At 56.3% G+C, this 27,049-nt stretch overlaps 1 protein-coding gene across 16 annotated transcripts in view; it reads right to left on the bottom strand.

Annotated features, from left to right (window-relative positions):
• Positions 1 to 27,049, bottom strand: part of ARHGEF10L (Rho guanine nucleotide exchange factor 10 like) — a 157,750-nt gene that overhangs the window by 47,064 nt on the left and 83,637 nt on the right. For 11 of the 16 annotated variants that reach the window (XM_037000074.2, XM_073233296.1, XM_037000076.2 and 8 more), the window contains 13 exons: positions 25,035 to 25,141; positions 22,791 to 22,868; positions 21,637 to 21,816; positions 20,642 to 20,758; positions 20,376 to 20,468; positions 19,474 to 19,647; positions 15,666 to 15,811; positions 14,020 to 14,034; positions 13,601 to 13,785; positions 10,663 to 10,778; positions 9,980 to 10,107; positions 8,440 to 8,540; positions 305 to 426 (listed from right to left, as the gene is read on the bottom strand). In XM_037000074.2, coding sequence (XP_036855969.1) covers positions 305 to 426; positions 8,440 to 8,540; positions 9,980 to 10,107; positions 10,663 to 10,778; positions 13,601 to 13,785; positions 14,020 to 14,034; positions 15,666 to 15,811; positions 19,474 to 19,647; positions 20,376 to 20,468; positions 20,642 to 20,758; positions 21,637 to 21,816; positions 22,791 to 22,868; positions 25,035 to 25,141 — 1,562 coding nt within the window. Of the gene's footprint in view, positions 1 to 304; positions 427 to 8,439; positions 8,541 to 9,979; positions 10,108 to 10,662; positions 10,779 to 13,600; positions 13,786 to 14,019; positions 14,035 to 15,665; positions 15,812 to 19,473; positions 19,648 to 20,375; positions 20,469 to 20,641; positions 20,759 to 21,636; positions 21,817 to 22,790; positions 22,869 to 25,034; positions 25,142 to 25,890; positions 26,078 to 27,049 lie in introns of those variants that run through there. The other 5 variants (XM_037000082.2, XM_037000086.2, XM_037000087.2 and 2 more) reach the window with 4 other exon arrangements.

Here is a 27,049-nt window from a genome sequence, read left to right as displayed (position 1 = left end):
AGCACCTGCACATATTCCAGCCTATCTTCTGAGCTGGAGTCATGCCATCAACTGATGAGATCATTGCTATTTGTTAGCACAAAATAATGGAATTTTCCATTCACTTGACCCACAGAGGGCATCTACCCCCTACTTTTTTTTTTTGACTCCTAGAACAACAGAAAGGCTTGATCATCTCCATCAACAAGAGGTCAAGAAGCTGGAGCCAGAACCTGGGTCTCTCTGGCTGCAGGTACAATCTGGAAACTCTGGTTTTCCCAGGAGCCACGTTCATGGTGAGCTTGGCAAGAGCCGCTCCACTCACCTGCAGGCTGAGGCCCCGGGAGGAGAAGGCGGGGGTGCAGCATGCCAGGACCGGGCACCAGAATGGGGCTTTGCTCTTCTTGTCCTCATCTGGACACAGCCATCCTGGCTGGTTCTCCTCCCCTACAGTGAGAGGAAGGAGGTGGTGAAGCTGGTCACAGCCCAAGGGCCAAGTGGGCAGTGACTAGCCTTGTAAACCCAGGGAGATGCTGCAAGCCCCAGAGGCCCAGCCCACACTGTGGCTAAGACTGACCCAGACAGTTGACCCTGAGCCCCACTCCTGTCCATCGAGATGAGGTTCGGCCTTATACCACAGTCATGGCATCCCAGGCAGAGAGTCAGGAAATCTAAGGTTTGAGTCCTGGCTTGCCCACCCTCTCACTACACAACCTTGTGCAAATTCCCCAGCTCTCTGAGCCTCAATTTCTTCACCTATGAAACAGGGACGATAAAAATGGCTTCATCCTACAGCTGCGAAGACCTAGTGAAATAATAGATGGGAAAGGGTTTCAAAAAGCATTACAGCAGCAAGCACAGTCCAGGCCCCTGCTGCCCTGCCTTACCTTCTAGAGCTGGGAGACGGCCAAGGATGAGCAAACCAACAAGGGGAGTTGGGGCTGCAGTGACACAGCCGTGCTGCTGTTATACTCGACGTGATCATAATGGTCAAGAGGAAGATTCTCCTGCTTCCTCTGAGACCTACCCTGAAACCTAGGAGGTCACCTGCCTCTGGGTCCCCCTGTCAAGCCGGGCCTCACAGCCCTGCGGACCTGTTAGAAGTGCAGATGCCCAGGCTCTGGCCCAGACCCTGGACTCAAAACTGGACACCGCTGTGCTCAAGAGCATCTGCTAAACCACATTCTCTGCAGCGTCTCCTTCATGTGGGTCAGGGATATCTCACATGCCACCACGTCCGAGAAGTCTTCCCTGTACACCCAGGCTACAATGGCCCCTTTCTCTCAGAAACCACTCTAAAGACCCTATCTTACCTCCCACAGAGCCTTCACCACAATCTAAGATCATTTTGTCCACTTCCTGGTTTATGGTCTATCTCTGTATGTCTCTAGGATGTAAGTTCAAGGCATAGGGATTTGGGCTGTGTTATTTGCCACTGTCTCCCTAGCACCTAGCACATGGCCTGCACATAGTACGTACTCAGAAAACATGGGCTGAAAGAATGAATGAAAGGAGTGAATGAGCATATGAGTAAACCTGCCAACCCTCTGAAAGAACTCTACCTGCTTTTACACTCTGTAAAAGGACTGCCTTGCAGGGATCCCAGCAATAGAGGCAGGGTGCAGCTAAGACACACCTACTATGTGTCCATGCATTAGGCACACACTGAATGCTATAGACATGTTGCCTGGCTTGAGTTTCACAGTAACTGGGCAAAGTCAGAATAATGATTCACTTTACAGATGATGACGCCCACACTCGGGGATTAAGTAAATTGACTGGGTCACGTGCATAGCTAGGTGGCAGAGCCCCAGTGGGGACATAGGTCTGTCTGACTGAAAGGCTGGGTTCTTTGTACTAAGCCAGACTGTCTTCCAGTAGCCAGCCCCCCACTGATGACCACAGGCATGACTGACCCTGGATATGGTGACACTGGAAAGCCAGGAGGGGCTCTACTCCAGAGAGCCACAGGCACTGGACAGGGTGTCCTGGATGAGAAGGGCGACTTAATGCCATGACATCAAGCTGAGGGGCTCCTAGAGCTTCGAAGATGAGAGGTCACCAACAGAGGCAACAGGAGACCCCCACCCCCAGCACATGCACTGAGGGGAAACAGAAAGCAGGGCCCCAGGCCTACCCTGCCACAGGCTAGCTCAGTCAGAGTGCCACTGGCCTCACGGGGCCTCCTGGCCAGCCTGCCCGAGCTAACTACCGCCCCCTACGATCACTCCCCCACAGCAGCCACAGCCAGCCTGCCTAACCACCACTAGGCCTTGCCAGTCCCTAGGCCTGTCAACCTAGTCCCAGGCCACCGGGAATACAATCCATCCTGTTCCAGAAAACCCGCAGGGACTCTCCTTCCCCTCCAGCTCATCCCCCAGTCACAGACTGCTGGGCTTTCCGCAGCAACATAAACATGGGGACGAGCCTGGATGTTCCCTCTGCCGGGAAGCTGTCCTCGGCTCTCTGCAGGGCCGGCTCCTCTCCTCCCTGAGATTTAGGTCAAGTGTCCACCTTCTCAGAATGGCCTTAACTGACTACCCCTCCACCATCTCCATCACTTTCTGCCTCCACCTGTTAGGGTGGGTCATGGCCCTTACCACAATTTCTAGCTCTTCCATCGGCTTGTCTCTCTTTTTCCTCTATGTGTGTGTGTGCACATGTGCATGCATGCATGCTTGTGCCGGTGTGTACATGTTCGTGTGTGCGCAGGTTCACCCACAGGCTCCCCTACTATGCCTGTGTTCTATAAAGGCTGAAGCCTTCCATACCGTCTCTTTCTATACCTCACCCATCCCCACACCGAGCGCCAGACACAACAGACCATCAGTGCATTTGTGTGGCACGAACAAAGTCTCTTCTCAGAGTCTCATTTTCCATATGTGTCAAATGGGAACAATCACAATCTCCCCCCACAGAGCAAGCACTGGAAAAATGCCATCACTGTGGAGGGGAAAACGGGAGGAATCAATCAAAGGATACAAAGCTTTGGTCATACAAGATGGATAAATCCCAGAGATCATCTGCACAGCATAATGCCTCTAGTTAACCATTTTGGATGACCTACTTAAAAATTTGCTAAAAGGGTAGACCTTATGTTCAGTGGTCTTATCACAAAAAAATAATAATAAATAAGAGGGCAGGAGGGAACTTTGGGAGGAAGTGGATTTGTTTGTGGCATGAATTGCAGTGATGGGGTGCATGGGTGAATACTCATCTCCAAACTCATCACGTTGTATGCATTAAATATGTGCAGCTTTTTGTATGTCAATCATATCTCAATAAAGAGGCTTTAAAAAGTGTCATTGCCACCAGAGAAAAATGGCATCTGAGTGTCGGTCACAGCAAGAGGAGCTGGAACGAGGTGGCAGGTGTGGATGCCCTTTGAGAGGTTAAAGACATCAAGAATGTCAGGCATTGTTATCTGAGCAGCCTGCTGCTTCAGAGGGCCCCGCAACTGCCCTGGCCACCTGCAGCCCCGTGCACCCGCTCCCTCGAGCAGTGGAGTTGCTGGGCAGTGAACTCATTCCCTAAATGGGCCCAGAGGCGTCCCGAGTGTCAGGCCTTCTGCCCCATTGGGTCCTGGAGATGATCCCTGGCACCAAGGAGAAGAAGCAAAGGACAACTATGGCACAGGAATGACTATGTGCGCCACACTTCACAGTTTACAACACCTCCCCAACCTCCGTTCCTCACCCCGCCAACATTGTCTTGTTTCATCCTCATGGCCACCAGGAGAGGCGGATGTTTCCATCCCCATTCTACCCTGGGGAAACGGAGGCCAGGGGAAGTCAAAGGCAGGGCCAGCAGAAAGGAACTAACCCATGGGGACAGCTGGGGACAGCCGAGAGAGCCCACCCAGCGGGGCAGTGTGCTCTCCTTGCTCACGCCACGGCCACCGCGCTGCTTGCAGTACGAGCCCCTGGGCAGGGAATGGAGATGGGGGAGATCTGAGTCTGCCCCGGCCCCGGAGCAGCCTGCGTCATGTCATGCGGGCTCACCTCTACCAAACAGGAGCCCAACAGAGGCTCACAGCCCTGCTCCTGGCCAGGTGCTTCCTGGAGCTCTGCCGGTGAGCTAACCCCTGCTGCCGTCACCGCACCGCCCTGAGCTCATCTACTCTCCCTACCATGCACCCCGAAGCCCATCAAGGCCTGGCAATTTATTAGTATATATTTTTTAATGATCTGACCTTCTCCTTCCAGATGGTGCCTTCCCTGTCTGCGATTGGAAGTGTTAAAAGAAAATGGAGTTGGTGCTCCCCATCTGCCACTGTCATTGTTCCCGTCACAAAACCAGAGCGGCTGAGCCCAAATTAGAAGGCTGTTGCCACTGAAATTGAAAGCCCGCTTGGGATAAGTGACATTAAGAACTGGCACTGACGGCGGAGCTGTGATTTCCAACTGACATTAAGTGGAGGCTTATTTAGCACCCGACTTTGTTTGCCAGCACCCATTGAACACGAGAGCAGGGCACCCCATGGGGCAGCGGGAGGCCATAACCCCTTCTGCTCCAGCCACCGCTGAGCCCGCACAACTGCCCCGCTGGCTGCAGGAGGCTGACTGCCAGAAAGGCCCCGGCAAATTCCAACTCAGCCTGCTCACTGTGAGACACAGAGCTGGACGCTTCACCTCTCCAAGCCTAGTATCTCCTCTGGGAGAAGGGGGAAGTAATTCCAACCATTCAGAGTCGTGAGCACTGGGAGGAATATATTTAATGCCTCAGAAAATAGCACCCATTGTGACCACAGTTCTTGAGGGTAAGAGAATGTCTAGTACCATGCTTGAGGGCAGCTGCCCATGGGGCCACCCTCACTGGGCTAAGCCCCACCACCCAGCCCTGCCTCTGCAGCCCCAGCTGCCTCCCACACTTCTCCTGTGCTCAGTCCCAGCGTCGGCCTTCCCTGTCACTGCCACCCCACCGGACAGCCCAGCCTGCCCCCCTCTCCCTTCCCAAATCCAAGGCTGCCTGCAAGGCCCCTTCACACCCCCAAGCACCGCAGAGATGCAGCTGGCCACAGCCACAGACAGCAGGGCTGGTGGGGCCTCTCAGTGCACATCTTATCCAAACACCCCTCCCCTGCCCAGAGAGACAGTGGTGTCCAGGGAGGCCAGACACGTGGCCATGGTCACCAAAAGGGGCAAACCTTGAGTCAGGCCCCACGGTCAATGCCCTCATTCCCAGAAAGCAGACCCTCCACTGCCAGCCAAGGGCGTGGGCAGGTCCCAGCACCAGCCTCTGAGCTGGTTGAGGGTTGATACAGATGAGGGTTAGAATGTGCTCGCTATGCCACCTGAGCCATGCTCAGGACTCCATAATCATCATTTTGAGGACTGGGAAACAAACAGGTCGGAGGCAGCAGGGAGGGAGCCCCAGGCTGCCCCCTGAGGCTACGTCCCTGGGAGCACGGGATCAGCCCACAGCCTGCGGGGCCCACATCCTCCAGCGAAGTGGGAACTAGGAGGGCCGTCAGGAGACAGGCCTCAAGGACCCACAGGGTGTAAGGTCAGGGATGCAACACTTTGAGGGCTGCAGCGGGTGGGGAGACACAGGAAGGGGGTACAGAAAGCCCCCAGCCTCACCTCTTCCTCCTCTGTGGCCTTCTACCTGCAACCCTTTTCTGGGAAACTAACTGGCAGAGAGAGGTGAGTGGGCACCAGGCCCTGCTCTGCACTAAATCAGGTGTGACCTTAGACCAGTCACTTCCCCATCAATGAGATGCAGGCACCCCTTGTCCTAGGAGCTTCTCCGACACGCCATCACCCTGCAGGCTCAGAGCCCTGTGAGGGGGGGCACTGGCATTATCCCCATTTTCCGATAGAGAATCCAACTAGGGCATCTAGAGCTGAGCAGCAGAGCTGAGAACTGAACCCAGGCAGCCTGGCTCCATTTCATGGGGTGCTAAGACCCAAAATGCAACGGGGGAAAGGGCCCCTGGAGCTCCAATCCACGTGAGGAGGGAGCCCGCCCTTCCCAGGACCCTGCAGCAGGCAGTGGCCATGTGGGGTGTGAACTGGGCCCCTAGATTCCCCAGGGAACCCTGCCCTTCAAGGGGCAGAAATGGCCCCCAACCCCAGACCCCAGCTGCCTCCACTCCAGGCCTCGCCTTGCTCCGTCCTCAGCGGATTGTGATCTCAGCACATTGTAGTCAGGGAGAGATGAAGACACGAAAAGAAAAAAAAGTAAAGAAATAACATCCTTTGTGAATAAATGTTTTTAACATATTCTATTACTAATGGGCTCATATTATTTCCCACCCCCACCAGGCACTGCAGATTAAAAAACAAACTAGCAAAATAAAAGGAACAAATTATTCAAGCCCCAGGGGAACCCAGGCATTCAAATAAGATTTCAAATGACTCTCCTTCCATTAAAACTTTTGCTGCAGTGCAACTGTGCAGAGATAAGGCGGCGGAGCATCTTCACACAGGCAGCCAAGAAAGGCAATGCTTACATCAGTCAGCTCCCCTCCCTCCAGCACCAGGCCCCACTCAGCAAAGCATCTGGGGTTCAGAGATGTACCTGCCTTGAGAGCAGGTGTACAAACAGGGCTCCAGCGGGTGCCTACGATGGAACTGCTCCACAGGGCGGCAGGGGAGAGTGTGGCCCTGTGCCTGGCAGGGGAGCCACCTTAACCTTCCTCGGTCCAGAACTCCCACGGAACTGCCACAGCCAGGGCAACCTCTACGTAAAATCCCTTCTCCACCTTCCACAGGCCTCCTGATCACCCAGAAACATCCAGCAGAAGCCTGTGCAATGTCAGCACCAGATCCAAGGAGGGGCTGGTTGAGTAGAAGCCTCTGATCCTGGCTCCTCCAAAGCCATAACATCCTCCCTACTACCTCCCTGCCTCCACATGCCCCCTCTGCACCGCAGCCAGAATAACCCACTTAGATGGAAATGGCATCATGACACTGTACAGCTCTCACTGCTACATGAACAGCTTCCTATCATGTACAGAACAAACTCCATACACCTTGCTCAGTCTTTCTGGAAAACCTGCCCCCCTTCCACCTGCCTACTTATCTCTCCCCATTCACTAGCACTGGCCACCTCAGGACCTTTGCACTTGCTGTTCTGAAGCCTAGATTGCTTTGCCCAGATTTCTGTATGACTTCAGATGTCACCTCTTTAGAGGCCCTCCTTGATAGCAGTCCAGACCCCCAGCCCGGTGACAGTCACATCAGCCAGCTCTACCCCCTTCCCAGCACTACCCCTCCCTGTCGATTGGCTCCTTGTGGAAAGTGGGCCTGCCCCCCAAAAACTATCAGCCCCCTGAGAGCAGGGAGCTTTCTGTTTGTGTCCTTGTTCTTCTCTCCCCTAGACCTAAAGTTACTGTAGAGACTAAGTCATTTTTTAACTGAGGAAAGCCAGTGAAAAAGGTCCTACCTTCTTTCCAGAAATTTTTAGAACCTATTAGAAATATATATTTACCTATAAAAAGATCACACCAGAAACAAAAACAAAAAATTTTTTAAAGGCTCCCTGACATTGGCTGAGACCAGCAAGTGGGATTTCTAGTACATCGCTGAGAGTAACAGCTCTGATCAGCAAGGACCGAGGGCTTTCGCCAATGCAAAAACAGGACCAATAGGGTAACTATAACTCAACATGGTTTGGCAGATGGAAACTCACCAACTTGAGGAAGCAGAGTGGACAGGAATTGAGAGTGGGCTCTGCGGGCTGAGTGCCCTGGGTCTGAGCACTCTGCCCCTTCCTGCTGTGTGAGCTCAGGCAAGTCACTGCACCTCTCTGGGCCTCAGAACTCTCAGCTCCAAAAAGTGATTCACGACAGACCTACCTCTCAGGGGGTCTCATGAATGTGAAATGAAAGAGATTTGTGTTAAATGCTTAGAAAAATGCTTGCCATATAGGAAGCGCTCTGTAAATATAAAAGTCCATCATTTATCTATATATTATTAGCAGGTGCATGGGAGAAAGAAATAACAAAGAGGTCCTGGGTGAGAATCATTTAGTCTAACCTGCATCAGATATTTTGGTAACAGCTACACTGAGCTATAATTCAGCTACCATAAAAGGCGCCCTTTTCAACTGTACGCCTCCCTGGTTTTCAGCATATTCAGAGTTGGGCTACCAGCACCACTATCTACTTAGAACATTTTCATCGCCCCAACAAAAGAAAATGCTTAGCAGTCACTCTCATCTTCCCTCCCCCAGGTCCCTGGTACCCACTATTTACCTTCTGTCAACTCCCATCAGTATATAGATGGGGAAACTGAGTCCCAGAGAGGGGAAGTGACTTGTCCAAGGTCACTGAACAGGGCCTCAGCACTCAGAACCCTGACTCCAGGAGTTTCTCCACTGCACAGCCCCCCTCCCACTCAGAAGCCTCTCTGCCCCCCATGAGCCTGGATGTCCTCCACCGACTCACACATACACCCCCCAAACCTCCCCTCTCTGCACCCTTGTCCCCGAGGCACTCTCCCAGGCTTTACTCACGGAGTGCAATCTTGGCCAAGTGCAACCTGTTGACCCAGGAGATCTTGCTCAGGGGGTTGGGGGTGATGAAGACCACCATGAAGCTGATGGGGCGGCCGGACCTGCGGTGAGGACGGCGAGGAGTGTGAGCCCCCAGAACAAGGCCAGACTTCCCCTGGGAAAGCACCCAGCTCGCCCCTTGCCCCGCACACCCTACAGACCAAGCAAGGTCTCCTCAGATCACCAGTGTGGGCAGAGAGGCCAGGGGTCTGGCAAAGCCGCAGTCCCCTGGGGAAGGAGCCCCACAAACACCATGGCCCTAGGAGGCAGGCACCTCCCCAGAGTAGCCAGGTGGCTCTCCCCCACCCCGCCCCACCCCAGGGACCTTGGCTTAGGTGCCCAGCAAAGCTAGAGGGGGCCTGACCCTCCGCAGGCTGACACTTGAGAGGCCTGTCCAGGGCTCCACCTAGGGCTTTCCATAGGCCTAGTCAGACACCTGTGAATGTCTGACTGGAGCATCTGCAGGGAGGAACAGGTCTCCCTCAGGTCTGCTTCCAGCATCCGGCACAGCACAGCTGCTCGGTAAATGTGTGCTGAAGGGACACATGAATAAATGACGCTGCGCCCAGGCTTGGGGCACTGAAGGTCACAGTTGTCACCTTGCCTTGGAGCAGGGGGGCCCCTCAGAGTTCCCTGGACCTGTTCCCTGCCATGGGCCATCCCCACCCCCAGGGAGTGGGTAGGGCCAGTGTCACCAGCCCTCCAGGGCACAGGGAGAGAAAAGGGCGCAGAGAGGGGAAGGGAGATGGGCGGCGAGGCCACAAAGCAGGGAAGGGGCAGATGCAGGTTGGAGCTCAAAGCTGCTGATTCTCAGACTCAAGCCCTGAAGCCTGCACCTTGGGCTCAGGCCCTGCCCAAAACAACAGTGCTCCCACCTTCCCTTCCCTGCGGCCACTGTGCTCGTAGCAATCTGTCCCCACCATCCCTCCACCCATGAGGTCGAGACCTGGGCTCTGAGCCCCTTCACTGCCCCAGGTAGGCATCCCAGGTAGACCCCCTCGGAACCCAGCTCCACCTCCCCCTTTGCGGCCTTGGGCCCATCATGTAACTCCCTGAGCCTGCCGTCCTCATCTACAAAACAGGATCAGATATCCTTCCCCAAATCTGCTGGGTTAATCACTCAGTCTGTCACAAACATCAGCTGCAGCTCTGAACACAAGTGCCTCTGTGCACACTTGGGGGCAGGGCCACGCTGGGGTGAGGCTGGGTCCGTGAGAAGAGACCTGGGCCTGGTCCTAGGGTCCTGGGAGTGGGAGGGGCATGGCACAAATGGAACCAACCAACAGCAGAGAGTCAGTCTCCCAGCAGAGGACGGGGCTTACCACAGTATGAGCAAGTCGACTGCTCATTCATTCATTCAAAAACGAACTCATCATCCACCACACCAGCAGAGCCCAGCCGGAGCATACACACCCTCAGCCACCACTGCAATACTGACGAAGAGGAGAGCTCCAGGCACCCCCTAAGACCCCCACTTCATCGGCAGCCCCTCCCTCCTCACTTGTCAGGTTTCCCAGGAAGCAGGAGCCGAAGGCGGCACTTGTTGGCAGAGTGGATCTCCTCCTCCTTCACTCGCATTAGCCTCTGCAGGGCCAGGCACCAGTCTTGAGCCACGGTCATGTTCAGGTTCTAGAGTCAAGGAGGACAGGGAGGTCACCACACAGCCTGCTGGCTCCCCAAAAGCCACTCCAGATCCTAAAGCAATCAGGGCACCCCACGGGGAGAGGAACTGGGGGGACATCCTACAGTTCAACTCAGAGAGCTCATTCAGCCCAAGCAGGGGGCTGACTCCCTGTGCTCCAGGCCAAGGGCAGGCTTCCCAGTCCTTGGTTCAGGCCCCACCGGCACCCCTCCTTTGCGAGGGACACACCCTCCCAGCCAGCTTCCTCTCCAGCCTGGGGCGAGGCCCAGGAAGAGGCTGCAAGACCACCAGCCACTATGTAGAGAACCAAAAAAAAAGCCATGCAGTCAGGCCCCACTTCACCCATCTCAGAGCTTCAACCCAAACCAGAGGCCACACACGAGACCTCCAGGCAGTGGCAGTTAGCAGCTCCTGCTGCCTGTGGGAGCTCCGAAGACCAGGGCACGTCTGAGCATTGGATTGAGAGAGGAGCCCTCCCCAGTCTGGCTACCACCCACAGGGAGCAGCCTGGTGCCCAACCAGGCCAAACCTGCCCTGCGTACCTGGTAGGTGCCGTGCAGCGTGCTAATGAGGAAGGTTATCTGCTCTACCACAGCCAGGTCCTTCTGCAGGTCCTGCAGCTCCTGGAAGAGGCGCGGGGGGCCGAAGTACACTTTATCTGGGCAGAAAAGAGACTCAACTCAGTCTCAAGGGTGGGGAAGGCTCTAACAAGAACCCAAGCTCTCTGCAAAAAGGAAGGGCTATCACCCTGGGGATACGGCACCAGAGATACAGAAGGAAACACTACCAGGCTCTCACCTTGACGGAGTTCCCAGTCTGCTCAGGGGACAGAGCCAATCACAGGTAAAGCCTAGCCCCTGGGACCCAGGACACGCTCAGTCTGTACAAAGGGTCAGGAGACCAGAGACTGAGAGCCAGTCTTGTGCCTGCAAGCAGTGAAAAGCCTTTACAGGATTGGTAGCGTGGTGGGTACTGCCAAAAAGGAGAACAGCACATGCAAAGTCACTGTGGCTTGAGGAAGCCTATGAATAACAGGTTGTTCAAAGAGATACTGAAGACCTACTATGTGCCAGATTCTATTCCAAGTGTTGGAGAGACAGCTATGAACAAGACAGATATGACCCAGTAGACAAGGGGGAAGGAAGCAGTCAATTAACAGCCGCAGATGGTGAAGTGGTGGAGTGATACTAAGTAGATATTAGAGTGATGGGACAGTGACAGGGGGTGAGGGTGCCTAGATCTCTGGTGATGATACAAATGTGTTACTGGGGGTGCAGAGGGTGGGCAGCAAGAGACAAAGCAGGAGGGATCAGCAGGACCAGATGGGGGAGTCCTTGAATGCCAAGCCAGGAAATGAGGGCTGTCTTCTCTAGAACACGGTTTCTCCTGATGAGGGCTTATGGTATCCTGGGGGGAGCAGCTTATGTTGGGTTTTCATTTAGATGGTTTTCTAAAAAACAGATGTACATCCTGAGTCACATGGCTATGATGACTTTAGAGTCACATTCTGCTGCACGATGTCAGGGCTCCCGAGGACTTGGGTACTGCGCGGGGCGGTGAGGTGTGCACACAGGAAGAGGGCAGAGGCAGGCTCAGCAGTGACCCCGGCGGCAGGGAGAGCTGGGCGGAAATGCACTCCCTGTGGTGGAGGAAAGGCAGAGAAACCTGCCCTGTGAGAGGGCCACAGCCGTACTGTGAGCAATTTGGTTCCAGTGAAACAACATCATCCATCATATTAAATTAATGCGGTTAATTTGGATTTTATTGTTTCGTAGCTTCATTTCTATTCCTTTTGTGATTTTGTTTTGGTTTTATGGTTGTTCGAGGGATCTAAGCATAAGGTGTTTATTATACCTAGTCTTATATTTGCACATATTTGAATAACAATATAATAAAAAACCATTCAAGGCCAACGGGGGTTCAACAAGAATGTCTATTTCCCCCTTTATAGGGGACCTGGCAGTGTTACTCTGGTTGGAGGAATGCGGCCAGACAAAACAGTCCTAGAAAAGGGATCCCAGAGCCGGGGTCCCAGAGCCGGGGCCCCAGAGCAGTCGGGGGGGAGTGTAGTCAAGCTGGGGCTGAAAGCATCTCCCAGGTGGGCCAGTGGGATCAAGGAGCCCTTCCTGCTCACACACCCGGGCAAAGAGACGCAGCATCTGGAAGTGGGCACAGCTGTCTGGCCCAGCCCTCCGGTGGGAAGACTGTGTGGTGCAATCACCCTCAGAGTTTCCAGAATTGCCTGCAGCCTGTGAGGCAACCTCCCGGGTCAGGCCATAGACAGAGCCTGGCTGGTAGAGAGAGGGAGGGAGGGCCAAGCGCCTCCCCAGCCCCTGGAAGGATCGCCCAGACACAAGGCTCCTTTCTGCTGGCCCTGCAATTCAGCATTTTTCATTCATCCAACAAACGTTTGTTAACCCACTCCAGCCTCCTGGTGAGAGACAGCAACCAAACCGTCACCCAGGAAGGTGAACATAAAGCCGGGCTGCGCACACACAGGATGGAGGTGGCCTGGACCAATCTGAAGGAAGCTGAAAAGGCTTCTCTGAGGAGGTGCCATCTGAGCTAAAATGAACAAGGGCAAACCAGATAAACTGGGCGGCAGGAGAATGCTCTGGAGAGGGCATGGGTGGGAGAAGGCCCTGGGGCAGGAGGGGGCCGAGAGGCCAGTGCGGCCAAGCCGCGGGAGGAGCAGTGGGCTGAGGAGGGCAGTGGGAGGCACCCCCAGGAAGGGCCTGTGGCCCCAGAGAGGACCTGGAACTTTACCCTGACAAACAGGAAGCCACTGGCAGATTTTAGGGTGGCAGGTGACACACACAGATCTGACCTGCATTTTGAAGAGTCAGCTCTGGGGATGGGTGGAGGATGGGCAGAAAGGGGACAAAGGTGGCTGGAAGGACAGCAGGCAGGATGCCGTTGCTGCAGCACTGGGCAGCTGTGGTGGCCGTGGCGGAGGTGGAGGGAAGTGCCTGGGCTGCCGCAGGTCACACCAAGTTCTCATTCTCCTGCGTCCAAGAGTCTGGGGGTGGTCAGGACAAGGAAAGGAGGAGCCAGGCAGAGCCAGACTGGGCCTGCTCCCTGAGAGTTTAGATGGCAGAGAAAGTGTCGTCTGGGCCCCACAGTGTGCAGAGGGGTGAATTGAGGCACGAAGAGGAGGTGACACCTGCCAAGGTCCTACAGGGAAACAGGTAATGGCCAGGCAAGGACTCAGAGTCACACTTCCTGACCCAAAGTCAACGCGTATGCATGCACGTATGTACACAAGGGTATACGGGGCTGCAGGGGATGGGCAGCGTGGTGTCCAGCATGCAGGATGGAGGTGTGATGGCACGGGATGTGGTATGCAGTGCAGGTGGATCATGGGTGTGTGTCTGTGGGGCTGCGAACTAGCAGAGCCTCTCGGCCAAGGGGCCCAGTGTGGAGGAGGTAGTCCCCAGACAGGCCCAGGAGCCCAGACGTGCTCCCCAGACAGGTACTCACTCTGGGCCTGGCCTGAAGCAGGGGCCTTCTTGGCACCAGCGTGCTGGATGAGCACGTTGTCCTTGTCATAGGAGCCGCTCTCCTGGCCCACCTCCACCACCTGCACCTGGGGCAGCGCCGTGTTCCACTTCACCACGTACTTGGGCCCCAGGGGCACCAGGCTGCTGATCTCCAGCTGGCCCCTGCTGGGACAGAGAGGATGAGGCCCTGGAGAGCCCACAGCTCCCCAGACCTTGGGCCAGGATGGAGTGCCACTCCTCAGCACACCAGCTCAGCCGGGCACCTCTCAGCCAAGCATAAGGCCCCAGGCCAAAACCAAGCTGGGAAGAGTGGAGCGCTGTCAACAAGGCAGAAGCGCCCAGGCGCCCAGGCCCCAGCCCCAGTCCAGAATCACACACCCCCAAGGTCTGGAGCCCTACCTGTTGTTGGCAGGCCTGGGGAGAAAGACAAAAAGGAGGGGCAGGTGGTTACTGTTACTGAGTGATTTCCATGGGGGCTGAGACCTGCAGAGGTTGCCACGGGGCTGGGCAGGTGGCCTCCTTGGAAGGAGCCACACAACAGGGGCCAGGTGAGGGCAGAGGGGACCACACTGACCCCACAATGGTCCTGCTAGGAAGCCTGTATTAGCTCACCCCAAATCACCCAAACTCATCCTGCAAAAGGGAGACGCTGACATCCCCATTACAAGCTCACAGCATGCTAGGTCCTGGGCAGCAGCACGGCAGAGGGTGTGGGGCAGATACTGGGGCTTGGGCATAAATGGGACTTAAAAATCACAGTGCTGGATACATCGGTGAGTGAGCGAGTCCCCTGTGAGCACCCCCACACTGATCTGGGACACAGGCTTCCGTGCCTGAGTTCCCTACTGGGGCCAGGTCTTGTTCAGACATGTAAACTGGCAGAAAGTAAGGGCTCAGTACACATGTGATGGATTAACTGACAGATGGCCGGGCGGGTGGCAGATGAGTAATGGTGCGGGTCCCCAAACAGCCCTGCTTGCCCTCCCAGGATGCGTGACCCACAGCCACGGACACTCCCCGAGTCCATTCTCTGGCCTGACCGCCCCAGCCGAGGCTGGGTGTGGAGCCTAAAGCAGGAGCCCCCAGTGGGGTTAACATTCCATGATAGGTGAGCCCCCTTTGGGGTCCCAGTTGTTGTCATGTTGTCTCCGGGATGTTTTAACGTGCAGTCAAACACTGAGAGCAAAGATTCTCCTCCACTGGCGGGAATGAGTCTGACTAGAAAGGTCACAGCAGGAGTTCATTGGCAAAGGGTCATAATCCCCAATGCCGACAGGGCCAGGGAGGGGGTGCAAGTGAGTGAACCAGGCCAGGTGGGGACCCTGGGCAACGGCAGAGCATCCCTAGAGAAGAGGCTGTGCGACCCAGCTCCAGGCCCATGTGGCCCCTGGGCAAAGTGGGACCAGAATGTTAAAATTTTCAAGAGAAGTCAAATGTCTCAATTTTTGTGAACTCCTTGTGTGAACCAAATAAAAGATTCCTGGAGGCCTAATGTAACCCATGAGCCAGAGCTTGCAGGCTCTGGTCTATAGAATGACCCTTGCACCCTCCAGGGCACCAACTCTTCCTGGCACAGTCTGGGCATTTCTACAACTTCTGACCCAGAACCAGGAAACCAGGCTCCTGGAGAAGATGCTCTACACAGTGGGGGAAAGGCAAAGACTCAAGAGGAGAAACGCTGCAATCTGGCCAGAGGAAAACCAGTTTATTCAGCAGGGATTTGGTTTGGATGCAAGGAAGAATCTTTTGAATTTCAAAGCGGTAAAAACTCAGGAGGCTGGTCAGTGACCAACAGCAGAGGTCCAGAGCAGACCACTCTGTACAATGCACAGCTGCCCAAAGCCAGGGGCTGCCCCTGATGACCTCTCCAGGTACTTCCTAGCTCTGGGGGCCAGAGACAGAAGAGGCCAAGAGGGATGAAAGAGGAAGCCGGGATATCAGAGACCTAAGCCAGGCCCACAAGGGACCCCATCAGTCAGAGCAAGACCAGGAGAGACTGGGACACAACAGAAGGGGGTCTCCCAGGAGGGGTGACGCCCACTTACTTGAAGTTGATGTTGGCACAGACCAGCATGTCATTGAGCAGGAAGACTCTACGCTCCTTGGACTTGATCAGCTGCCCGCGGTCACCATACACGGTCTCAGTCAGTGTCTCGCACAGGAGCAGCTGCCGCTGGCCCGAGGTCAGCAGCTGGGGGCAGGGGACAGAGCAGTCAACATCAGCATGGCACACAGGCTGCAACACAGATGTCACCACGCCAAAGACCCAGACTCCTCCAGCTGTGCACAAAGGGGACCACCCCCTCCATCCCCTTGTGGCAAATGGCACTGGGGAGGAGGCTGGGGGACCACATGCTGGATTCACACTGCCCAGCAGTCAGCACCTCTTTGCAGGCGAGCCGGCCACGGCCAGCCCCTCTGGGAGTCCCAAACGACCGTCAGTGCCAGCAATACACCCGCTGGGGCCACAGACATGTGTTCCCACCCTGGCTCCCTGCTCACCAGCTACAAGCCCTCTAGCAGTTCACCTCACCTCCCCACACCTCAGCTTCCTCAGCTGTCAAATGGAGCAAAAACCTCCACCACTCAGATCCCAAGGTGACACGTGCCCAGGTGTGCCTCTGTGATTTGCAAAAGCCAGGGTAAGATGAGAATGCGGCCCTCGCTCAAAAGTCGTCAAGAGTTTCCACATGGTGACAGCAGAGCATTAAAGCAAGTGTGGGGCTGTCCTGAGCACTGGCTCTGTGACGGCACAGATCACACGCCCAGGAAGCTGGCCCTGCACGTGGCACACGGTGCCCTCCACTATCCCCACAGCTGCTGCTGACGGTCCTCAGTGTGAAGAGGTATAGCCTCGAGCAGGGAGACAGGTCCTGCCCCCACACCCTGTCCTGCTGAGCAGCCTTGGCCAGTCTCACTGCGTGACGGGGTCAGGACAGGTCTGCAGGTCTGTCAGGTGACCCTCTGAGGCGGCAGAAGACCTTTGAGCCTCAGGCATCCAACCAGGAGTTTGCCAACCTCAGGCTGGACGTCAAGAACCCCATGGGCCCACCATCCCACACAGGGACCCACCGGAAAACACCTTTATACTAATAGGGATTTCGGAGGGGGGTTGCAGGAGGGAGTATTAAACAACTTTCATTCTCAAAACCCGTGACTCTAACGATAACAGTTGCCCTCCTCTCCCTCTCATCTTAGACGGGAAAAGGCGGGTCACCCCAAAGTCTCCTCTGGAGGGAATACCTTGTTCTGCGAAGAACCATGTTTCTCCAGTCAACACAAATGCCCGGATGGTACTAAGTGCCCACTCTGTGCTGGGCACTGTGCTTGGCACTGAATATTCCACTTCTCATTTCATCAGCTCAGCAGTCCCCTGAGGCCATCCCCATTCCCAAATGAGGAAACTGAGTTTCCAGAGGTAAAGTCACGTGCTAAGGCCTACAACCAGCTGAGTGACAGCACAGGACGGAGCCAGGCCACGTGCATTTTGTCCAGGAACGGCCAGCCCGCCGCACATCCTCCATCTGGGTGCAGCAGGGCCAGGGGATGCCCCACTGCTGCCCCGGACTCAGGGTCTCAGGACTTCCCCCATAACTGCTAAAGCTAGGCTCCCCTACCCTGCCACTTCCGCCAAGCTGACCACCCGCTCATGGGAACGTGGCTAGAACCCCAAAGACAGCCGGCCCCACGGAAGACTACAAAGTGTGTGGGGATTCAACACTCGGGAGAGAAAAGTTCCCTGGGCTTCTGGTAACCATTCCCCTGCCCCTCAGGCAGATAAAAGGGAAAAAGAAAACCCAGATATTGCACAAACACCCCTGTGGACGGCCCTGAGCCGGCACATTTTGAAATAGCCGATGTGGTTTCAGGCACACCCTGTTTCACTTCCGCTTCTCGCCATCTGACAGATGGCAGGAGGAAAATCATCAGATGGCCTCAGAACTGGCGCAGACTGCCCAAGGGAGCCCTGGGCTGGGGAAGGCACAGAGCTCAGCCATCACCACACCCTCCACGACAACAACCCACATCTCGAAAATACCCCCACTTAACAGGTGGAGAAACTGAGGCTCACAGCCTTCGTTCCTTGCCCAACACCAAACAGGTTTTCCCGACCTCCAGCCAGTGACCACTGTTCTTCACTGCCTGGGTCCCCGTGGCGGGTAAAGCAGAAGAGAGCAGACGGCTCTGCCCAGAGGAACCGCTCTAGAGAAGGACTTTCTCCTCGCCGGCCATCAGTGCCCACTAAGGTGGCACAGGTGTGGGAGCTGAAGTGAAAGAAACCCTCTCAGCTACAGAAAAGGAGCTAGAGGAGGGGACAGAGGGAGACACCTCCCAACTGCAAAGACCATTAAATAGCAGCCCAGGTGGCCAGGGCTGGTTGAGGTGCTTTCTTCGAGAGACATTCCAAAATAGAAGGCTTGTGTGGCCTGGTTAGGGAGTTGTTTGTGCCTGGAAGGACATGGGACTGAGGTGACACAGGCAGCAGCTACCAGGTGACTGGTGCCGTGTAGGAAGGTGGGCCACAGTGCCAGCTCTTCCAACTCTTTAAGAAGATCTACAGGTCTGAATTTTATGGGATGTCTCTCCATTTTTAAATGTTAGCAACTAATTCCTCATCCTTAAAAATACTGTGTGGACCTAAAGACACATGTGCAATCTGAATTTGGCCCTAGGTAGAAGAGTCTTAAGATGTAGGACCCCTGAAGCTTAAAAGTGCAAGGGACCCTGCAGGTTATCTGGTCCCAGCCCTGTTTCAAAGGCCCATGGTGAAGATTACAGACGACCGTGTAAGTTAATATTATGTACCATTAAGCAGGGTACACATGGAAAGGGCTATCATCCTCCCAGCAGCCCTTGCTGTACTATTAGAAAGTTTCACCCCACATGGCTGAAATCTCGCTGGCCCTTGTTCCGCTTTGGGGGCCCAGAGCCAGGAGGCTCCGGTTTTCCTCCAAGATAAACACCTCCCTGTGACCCCACACAACGTCCCTGCCCTGAAGAGCAGTCTGTGTTCTTGCCAACAGGTCCGGAGGCAGGGTCATCTCACCCTGAAACACCTCCGGCGACCTCTGCCCTCTGGTTGGTGAGAGAAGGTGGGGCCCAGGATGCGGGACCTCCCAGATATGAGTGCCCCTGTGGGTGGCTCATGCCACGTGCTGCCAGGGAAACAGAGAGACTAAAGTTTACAAAAGGTGACTTCAGGAAGTGACTATGGTTTCTTTGTGCTGGTTTTGTGTTTTAAAAACAGGGTTCTCTACAGACTCCTTTGAAAGTTTTCCAAGATTTTTTTGCTAGAATGATCCTAAGTTGCACCCACAAAACATGGCATGGATTCTTCATCTTTCTTCTTCTTTAAAAATAACACTAATAATGACAACAGCCACCTTGTGTGAAGGACTCTGGGCCTGCTGCTTTGCTGACTCCCTCATTTGCCTCTCATTGGCCCTGGGATCAGGTGCCACTGGACTCACCTCGTTTCAGGAGCAAGTGAAGTTCAGAGAGATTGGGTGATTCCCCTAAGGCCACACAGCAAGTACCAGGGGCAAAATCTGGATTCAAACCCAGATTCTGACTCTTGAGCCAACTCACTTAAGCACAATACTAGAATATCACGTCTTTACCACTGATGGGAAAAAATCAGCTCTTATCCTAAAACAACATGAACAGTAACGCAAGTGGGGGTCCAGTTGATACTAACCCTCACAGTAAGGTCTGAGGGCTCAGAGAGAAACAAGGAATCCCCTCTCTCCGAGAACACCGCCACCTGGTGGGTGGGCGCCAGGCAGGAGGCACAGCGAGAGGCGGTGAAGCTGCAGACGGGTTAGGGTGCAGGTAGGGAGTGCGGGCGCTCACCTTGTTGAGGCTGCTGCGGTCACTGACGCTCCTCGTCAGCTGCTGGATCTCCGCCACCTGGTCGGCCAGACGCTTCTGCTCATTGAGCTTCTCGGCCAGCGTCTCCAGCTCTGTGAGAGCCAGCTGCAGCGACAGCCTGTCCGGGTGGCCCCTGGGGGTGTTCTTCAGCATGTCCTGCCAGGGCCCAGAGACAGAGGACTGAGACCCCCCACCCAGCAGACGCTCCCCTGGCCTGGGGTCAAAGCTTCACCCTCCACACCTCCTGTGGAGACCAGGCTTGCAAGGGCCCAGCTTGCAGCCAGGACAGACGGTACCTGACACAGAACAAGGGGTGTTCAGTCCCTGCGTGGGTCCCCAAGGGGTGTTCAGACTGCGTGAGTCCCTGACTCACCAATCAACAGTACGCTGAGATGAGAGCCCCCTCCTGTAGCTGGCATCTCTGAGAACGCTGCTGGGGTCCCCAGCCAGGCAGCCACCCTTCCCAGCTCAGCAGTGGAGACTCACCCCCAATGAAGGACCCTCAGCAATCAGAGGAGGCACCCCAAACTCTTGGAGCCCTCTGTGGGGGCTAATGGCCTCTCAGGAGGCCTCAGGGGACCCAGGTCAGCTCATCTACTGAGCAACTGCGCCCCTGCCAGGGGCCCTGCAGGTCCTGGGACTCCACATGCCCTTCGATCCCTTCCCGAAACCTGGGCTCACTCCACACCAGCCACTCAGCATTCCACACTGGACGTGGAAAATAAGCTGTCCAACTCGATAGGGACCCTCCAGGAGTGGACAGAGGGGGATGGGAGTAGGGTGTAAGGCCCCCCCCTCCCCACAGCAGATGGGTGGGTGGATGTCGGATGAGAGGCCCACAGCGCACCCTGCGGGTTGGGGGCTGCCGGTACCCCAGGAGGTACCTGAAGCAGGAGGATGAACTGTGGAAACCTCTGGATGGGCTTCACCATCAGCCCATACAGCGTGACGCGGTCGGGGCTGCACACCTGCCTCCGCTGTTGGGGACGAGATGGAATCACTCGCGGACCCTCTGCAGGGAGGGCCCAGTTCTCATGGGGACTGACACTGCCCATCCCGGCTACATGCCCCCTCCCACCTGAGAACCCTTCCTGCCCTCACCATGGCCAGCATCCCATTAAGAGGGGCCCCAGAGCTCCCTCGGGCCCACCTTCAGGAACTCGAGGAAGGCGGGCTTCGTGAGACAGGCCTTCTTGATGACGGACATGGCGTTGGTGAAGTTGTTCACGTAGTCGCTGTACACATCGAGAACCATGGACTTGGAGAACTGAAACGGTGCAGGCATGGTGAGGGAGGACCACATAGATGCCAGGGAGGGCAGCCTGCACCCCCTACCTCAGGGCCAGCCACAACTGTTCTGATGGCACCACAGAGAGCCTTGAGGTCAGGAAACCTATCACCCCACTGAGGGAGAGAAACCAGGCTCAGAGAGGTAAAGATACCCAAGGTCACAGGAAGGAGGTGATGCCAAGGACAGCCTGGGGACACCCCTCCTGCCCACCGGGTAAGAAGCGGGGCACAGGTGTGATGCCCCTTCTCCACATGCACTTCCTCCCCACCCCAAGCCCCTTGGACCCACCTACCAGGGCATCAGATTTACAGAGCTCTGGGGTTTTCAAAACAATACTTTTTTCCTTTTAGCAGAACCCAATGACCTAAAACAGACCGAAGTGGAGTTCCACCAACTTGACCCTCCCTCACTCCATGAATCTCTTTGCAGGTGAAGTCCACAGACTCCAGTTTAAAAACCCACAAGTCCAGCACACCGCCTCATTCCCCAAATGGGCCCTGAGCCCTGATATTCTCGGGGGGCCAAGGCCATAGGCTGTGCGAGCCCCTCAAGCAGCGGTCACTCTGCAAGTGCTCAGCAGGGCATCTTCAGGCTCACCGGTTGGCCAGTCCCCCGGAGGCCCTGCACCTGGGCAGAGCCAGCACCACACCTGCACACACGTCCAAGGACAAACTGGACACTGTCCTGCCCACCCCCAGCTCCAGCCTGGCAGACTCAGGCCCTGCCACCCCACAGCCCCACTGGCTTGGACAAGGCAACCTGACGGAGGCAGGAGCCTGGCCCAGGGAACAGCCAGGTCGGAGTCATGGTTTTTACATTGGTGGGTCGGGGAAAGAGAATCTGGGGACACCTACTGAAGCCACGAAGAGGTCCCCGATCTTCTCGGTGGCATCCCACTCGGCCACGCGGGAGGACAGGGCTATCTGGAACATGGAGTGGCAGTGCAGGATCTCCTTCACGCGGAAGAACACCACCTGGCACTTGCGCATGCTCAGCACCTTGGGCTCCATCTCCATCAGGGGGTTGCGGTAGTCCTGCCGGGGCCAGTGCGGGTGAGCACCCCAAGGCCGGGCCACAAGCCTCCCACCCTCCTGCCCTCATGGCAATCTGCACAAGGCCAATCAGAACCCAGCAGGCCATGGCAGACCTTCCTTGGGGAGGGGGATTCTTACCCCTCACTCCTCACCCATCTTTCTAGAAAGATCTCTATGAATATAGCACTCCTGGCCCCTCTTTGCCCACCCACAACTCACCCCCATGACTTCTGTGTTAAGCTGGGTTGGGAGGAAGACACCTGCCTGCAAGGTTTTCCACGGAGGTGGGCCCCGAGGGCCAGGCTGGCTCTGTTCACAGCAATCACCCTTGGCCCCCAGCCCTAGAGCCACAATCTCCAACCAGTTTTGTCAGAAACATGGTGACATTTTCATCTCTACCCACCAGACAGCTGGGCTCCCCCTCTATGGATCTGAACTCAGGAGGGGAAAAGAATGGTTTTAGCAACACCCTCCAACCCTGGCGAAAATTTCCTCTCCTCTTGGCCTCACTCCTGTAGCCCACAACACCCCAGAGGATCCAGCGTTTCAGGAAGTGAACTACAGACAGGTCAGCACAACTGAGCCAGGTCACGCAAGCATAAGCACAGCGGTCCCTGGGCATCCCAACAGCGAGAGGGAGGCTGTGCCTGCTGCCCTCCTGCCTCAGGGAGCACTGGCATGACAGGGAGACACAGCCCTGTCCCCAGGGCCAGGAAGGCACAGACCTCTCTGGCACAAAAGGGACCATGTGCCCTCTATAGGACAGGCATCATTTAGCAGAACCCCAACTCTGTGCAAATGCAGTCCTCCTGTGAACACCAAAGCATCAGGAATTCTTGGTGTCCTTAATTTATCCCCATAAAACTGGTGGCCTTTGGCTCCTTCCCCTTAAAACTGCCCACAGTGCCCAAACACTCCTCACAGTGTCCCTCCAAGGCCCGCTCAGCCCCTCCGAGAGGCCCCTAGGGTCATACCTGGAGTACTCGCTTCAAAGACTCCACGTAGCCACCTTCGCTCTGCACAATGGAGCCCAGGATGTGCCTCCGGACCACCTGCTCGGGCCAGAGGGCAGTGAGTACCTGCGCCAGCCACCTCGCAGGGTGAGCACCAGCTGCACGCAGAGCCCCGGGTGACAAGGGAGAAGCTGCAGTGCCCAGAGGAGCTGACTGCTGCAGGACAGGAGGGTCGCATGCCTCCCAGAGCCCGCTCCTGGGACCACTGGGCCCCTGCCCAGCCTCTGCTGGCACAGATGCAAGGAGGGGAGTCACCACCTCTTCTAGGGTCAGGCAGCCTCCTCCGTCTTTGGACAACTCTAGTAGAAAATTCTTTCTTAGCTGAAGCTGAAACCTCAGCTCCCACCACTTGCAGATCCAATCCTTAACCAAACCCACTCCTACAAGACTGTCCTCAGGGAGCCCTCCTGCCCTACCCAGCGGGCCTGGCTTCAGGTTCAACAGCCCCGACCCCTCCTCTCTCCCTCCCATGTCCTTGTTGCTTCTCAGCCCAAAGCAACTCATCCTCAGGTGGAGCCAACAAGCACCCAGCCCAGAAGCCCTCACGGGGACACGGCGGCACAGAGGCGCTGGGTGGCAAACTGCTGCACAGTGGAATCACGTGAGCATCTGCAAACCTACTGCCACCAAGCCTCTGTCCTAGATGTTCTGACTGAACTGCTATCAGATGCCACTGGGCCGTCAGGGTTTTTTTTAAAGCTTCCTGGATGGTTCTATTGGGCAGGGAAGCCAGAACAGAACTCAAGAAAGGTGTCATATGTGAGGTGTCCCAGAGGGAAAGCCTGTCCACCTTGGGCCAGGGCTGGGAAGGTGACCGACATCCACTGTGCCCCCCACAGTCATCTAAGAGCATCGATCCAGGCACCCCCCACCACCACCGCCCCTGCTCCCCTCTGCCACCTCCCTCCTGCCTTTGGCACACCCTTCCCATCTCCTCCCACTGCCCAGGCCTGACCGTGGCCCACAGCCTCATGGCTGTGTGAGGGGCCAGGCCACTGTGCTTCAAGCTGTCCCACAGCTGGGCGCACTGTCATCAGTCCCAGGTGCCCAAGCTATTCAGAGCAGAGTTCCCCGCCTCAGCACGCTGACGTTTGGGACCGGGCGGGCTGCTGTCACGAAGCTGTCCTGTGCACTGTAGGCTGTCCCCAGCTTCCCTAGACCCTGCCCACTAGATCCCAGTTAGCACATCCCAGCTGTGACAACCAAAAACATTGCTGTCCTCTGGGGAGGCCAAATCGCCTCCGCTGAGAGCCACTGGCAGAGGCTGACTACTCCTGCCTGATTCAGGAAATGCAAAAAGCTCCCGAGGACAGAGACCCGCCAACACGAGGAAGAGGAGCCCTGGATTGTGAGCGGGAGCCTGGGGCTGCATCCGGCTCCAACAGCCCTAACGGTGGCTTATTGCCCTGGGAGGGAGTAGGGGGTTCCCATCTCAGTGCCAGTCAGGGGCCAGGCAAGTAATGGAACGAAGGAAGCAGGCAGAAAGACTCCCAAGATGGAGTCTTGGATGTGGCCACATCTCCCTGATTTTCAAAAATGGCCAAACATCTGGATTTCTGCCAACTAAAAAACTGGCAAACCCCTTCACTGAGCATGCTGCCCTGACGTGACTTGCTCAGTGTCCTCAGAGCCACAGGAAAGCAGGGGCCTCTCACCCTGTTTGTGGCCGGGGAAGCCCAGACTGGGAGGGGCTCAGGTGCAACCCCACCGAGGTCCCAGAGCAAAGCCGCCCTGATCTCGGGGGGACCCTCTGGAGAAGGAAGACATCGCCTGGGAGCCTCAGCTCTTGGAAGTAGCCCGTGGCGACTCTGAGGCCCGGCTTGACCACCGGTGGATGGAGGGTGGGGCTGGGCACCTCCAGAGTCCTCCCTGAGCAGTGTTAATTTAATGCTTCAACCCTTTTTTTACTGCAGTCCATTTTTTCAAACAACACCTTCATTTGAAACAGTGAAACAGGAGCTGCTCTGATGGCCATGAGGATGAGAAGCACGTGCTCCGAATGCTGGGGCACCCCCAGCACAAGAGTATGGGGCCCAATCTGGAAGGTCTGTGCAGCTCATGGAGAAGAGAACCCAAGAGGCCCCCAGCCCAGCCAGGGTGCTGCCAAGGGCCCCCTGATCATCACTTCCCTTTCAGGACCCAGATCTGTGTGGCCCCCAGCCATCCCTTCCCTGGAGATCCCCACCCACCCTGGGCCCCACAGACCTGCTGAGGGCTCAGGCCATCTGGCATGGGACCCAACTCCGGGGCTGGGGGCTTGATGTCTGTGACACTGACCTCCAGGAGCCCCATGTCCTCCTCTTCTGAGTCACCTGGAAAATCAGACAGGCTGTTGACACATGGAAGGCAAGGCCAACACACCCTGCTCAGACTCCGGTGGTCATGACCCACCCCAGACCCCGGTCCTAGCGGGTGAAGGGCCCTGGGGTCAGCGCCCGCTTTCCGCACTCACAGCCACACTCGGCTAGGAGAGCCCATCCTTCGATACACACGTTGAGCGGGCCAGCCGGCAACAGGTGGGGGGGATACAAAGCAACACGCTGTCAGGGCTCCTGCCCTCCGAAGCCGCTCTGCCAGAAGCCGCAGTCCCTGCTCAGACCCGCCCGCTGCTGGCCTGCTGAAGGCCAGGCAGCCCATGTCCCCATCACTAGGCACTAAAAATAGTTTTTCTCTGGCCGCCTGAAAGGGGGAAGAAACAAGCCCTGAGAAGAACAGGGCTACTGGGCTTTGTGTTTTCATCTTTCAAAAAAACTCAGAGACCCAAAAGGGAGAAAGCTCAACTGGTGTCCAAGAGGGAAATACAGCCAGGAGTGGGCACAGATCCCCGGCAGGACAGCAGACAGCCAGAGGCCAGGCAGAGCGTGGGGTCCGGCCCTGGAGGCTCCAGGCCCACAAGGGAGACAAGGCACAGGGACCCGGGACTCCGGCAGCTCGTGGCTCTGAAAGTCAGTGGGGGCAGCTGTGGGCAGCAGGAAGTGGGTGCCATGGGGAAGCTGGGGAGAAAGAAGCAGCAGTGACCCAGGGGGCCAAAGGGAGCAGGGGCAGCCAGGCGGGCCCTTACCTGAGCAGGAGACAGAGGAGGAGGAGGAGGAGGGACAGCGGATGGCAGCAGGGGGGTGGGGGTGGCGCAGGCCCTCCTGCCTGGCCCACATGGTACCCCGGGCATCACTCCGCACCCACCCCAGCCGCTGGCCCCGCAGCTTCCTCTTCCCCCATGCGCCACTGGGCAACATTCTTGGCTGGTGATTCGAGCCCTGCCTCGGCTATTAATAACGCCTCTGGTGGGAGGGTCACTTTAGGAAAGGCTCTGGGCTAACAGGCAGCGTGGGCAGGGCCTGGGGAGAGCCCGCTGGCAGCCCGGCTGGCCTGTGGGCAGGGTGACCAGGAAGAGTTCCCAGCCTGCTGCCTGTCCCCTCTGTCCTTCCTCCAGGCCACTCGGCTAAGTTTGAAATGGGTCTTTAGCCTGTCCCCTCCCTCCTGAGGCCCAGGGCTCCCCCAAAGGTCTGGCACTGCATCAAGTGCATGCAGTGGTGGGTTAGACCCACTTCACAGATGAGGAACCTGCTGCTCAGAGGTAGGGAAGGACCGCAGGATCACCCACCAAGGGGCCATGGAGCCGGGACCTGAAGCCAGGTCAGTGAGATGCCATCCTAGCACCAAACACCTCCACTTGCGACTGCCCGCGAGAATGACGCCTGCCCCCCAGAAGCTAACACTGGGCTTTTTCCACATACTTCCTCAGTCATCTTCACCACAACCCCAAGACAGATGCCATATTAGCCCCACTGGACAGATGAGGAAACTGAGGCATGGAGGTAGTGAAATACACAGCTTTTCACATAGATGTAGAGTCTCGACATTCTCCCTGGCTTGAACGCCTGTGCTGACCCGGCCCCAAGATCCTCACCCCAACCCTCCCTTTTCCATCCCTTCCAGGCCTGTGTGTCTCCAGGCATGTCACTGAACCTCTCTGTTCCCTCATCTCTAAATGGGAACAGGACAGGCCTCTGTGTCTGTTTGGTGTTTCCAAGAATTAAGTGAGGAAGTGTGCTTCAGCTCTTAGGAGAGTACCTGGCACACAATAAATACGCGATAAATGTTGACCGTCATGAAAATCGTTTCTTGAACATCTCATACATCTCCTCCCCGCCTCTGGGGCTTCGCACGTGCTCGATGCTCCGTCTGGAGCACTTGGCCCCTGCCCTGTTCTGTGCTTTCCC

Source organism: Manis javanica, chromosome 4, assembly GCF_040802235.1.
Source record: "Manis javanica isolate MJ-LG chromosome 4, MJ_LKY, whole genome shotgun sequence".
In the NCBI taxonomy this organism is placed as follows: Eukaryota; Metazoa; Chordata; class Mammalia; order Pholidota; family Manidae; genus Manis; species Manis javanica.
Note: the sequence above shows the minus strand (reverse complement) of the source record. Positions and strands in the feature narration are given on the sequence as shown.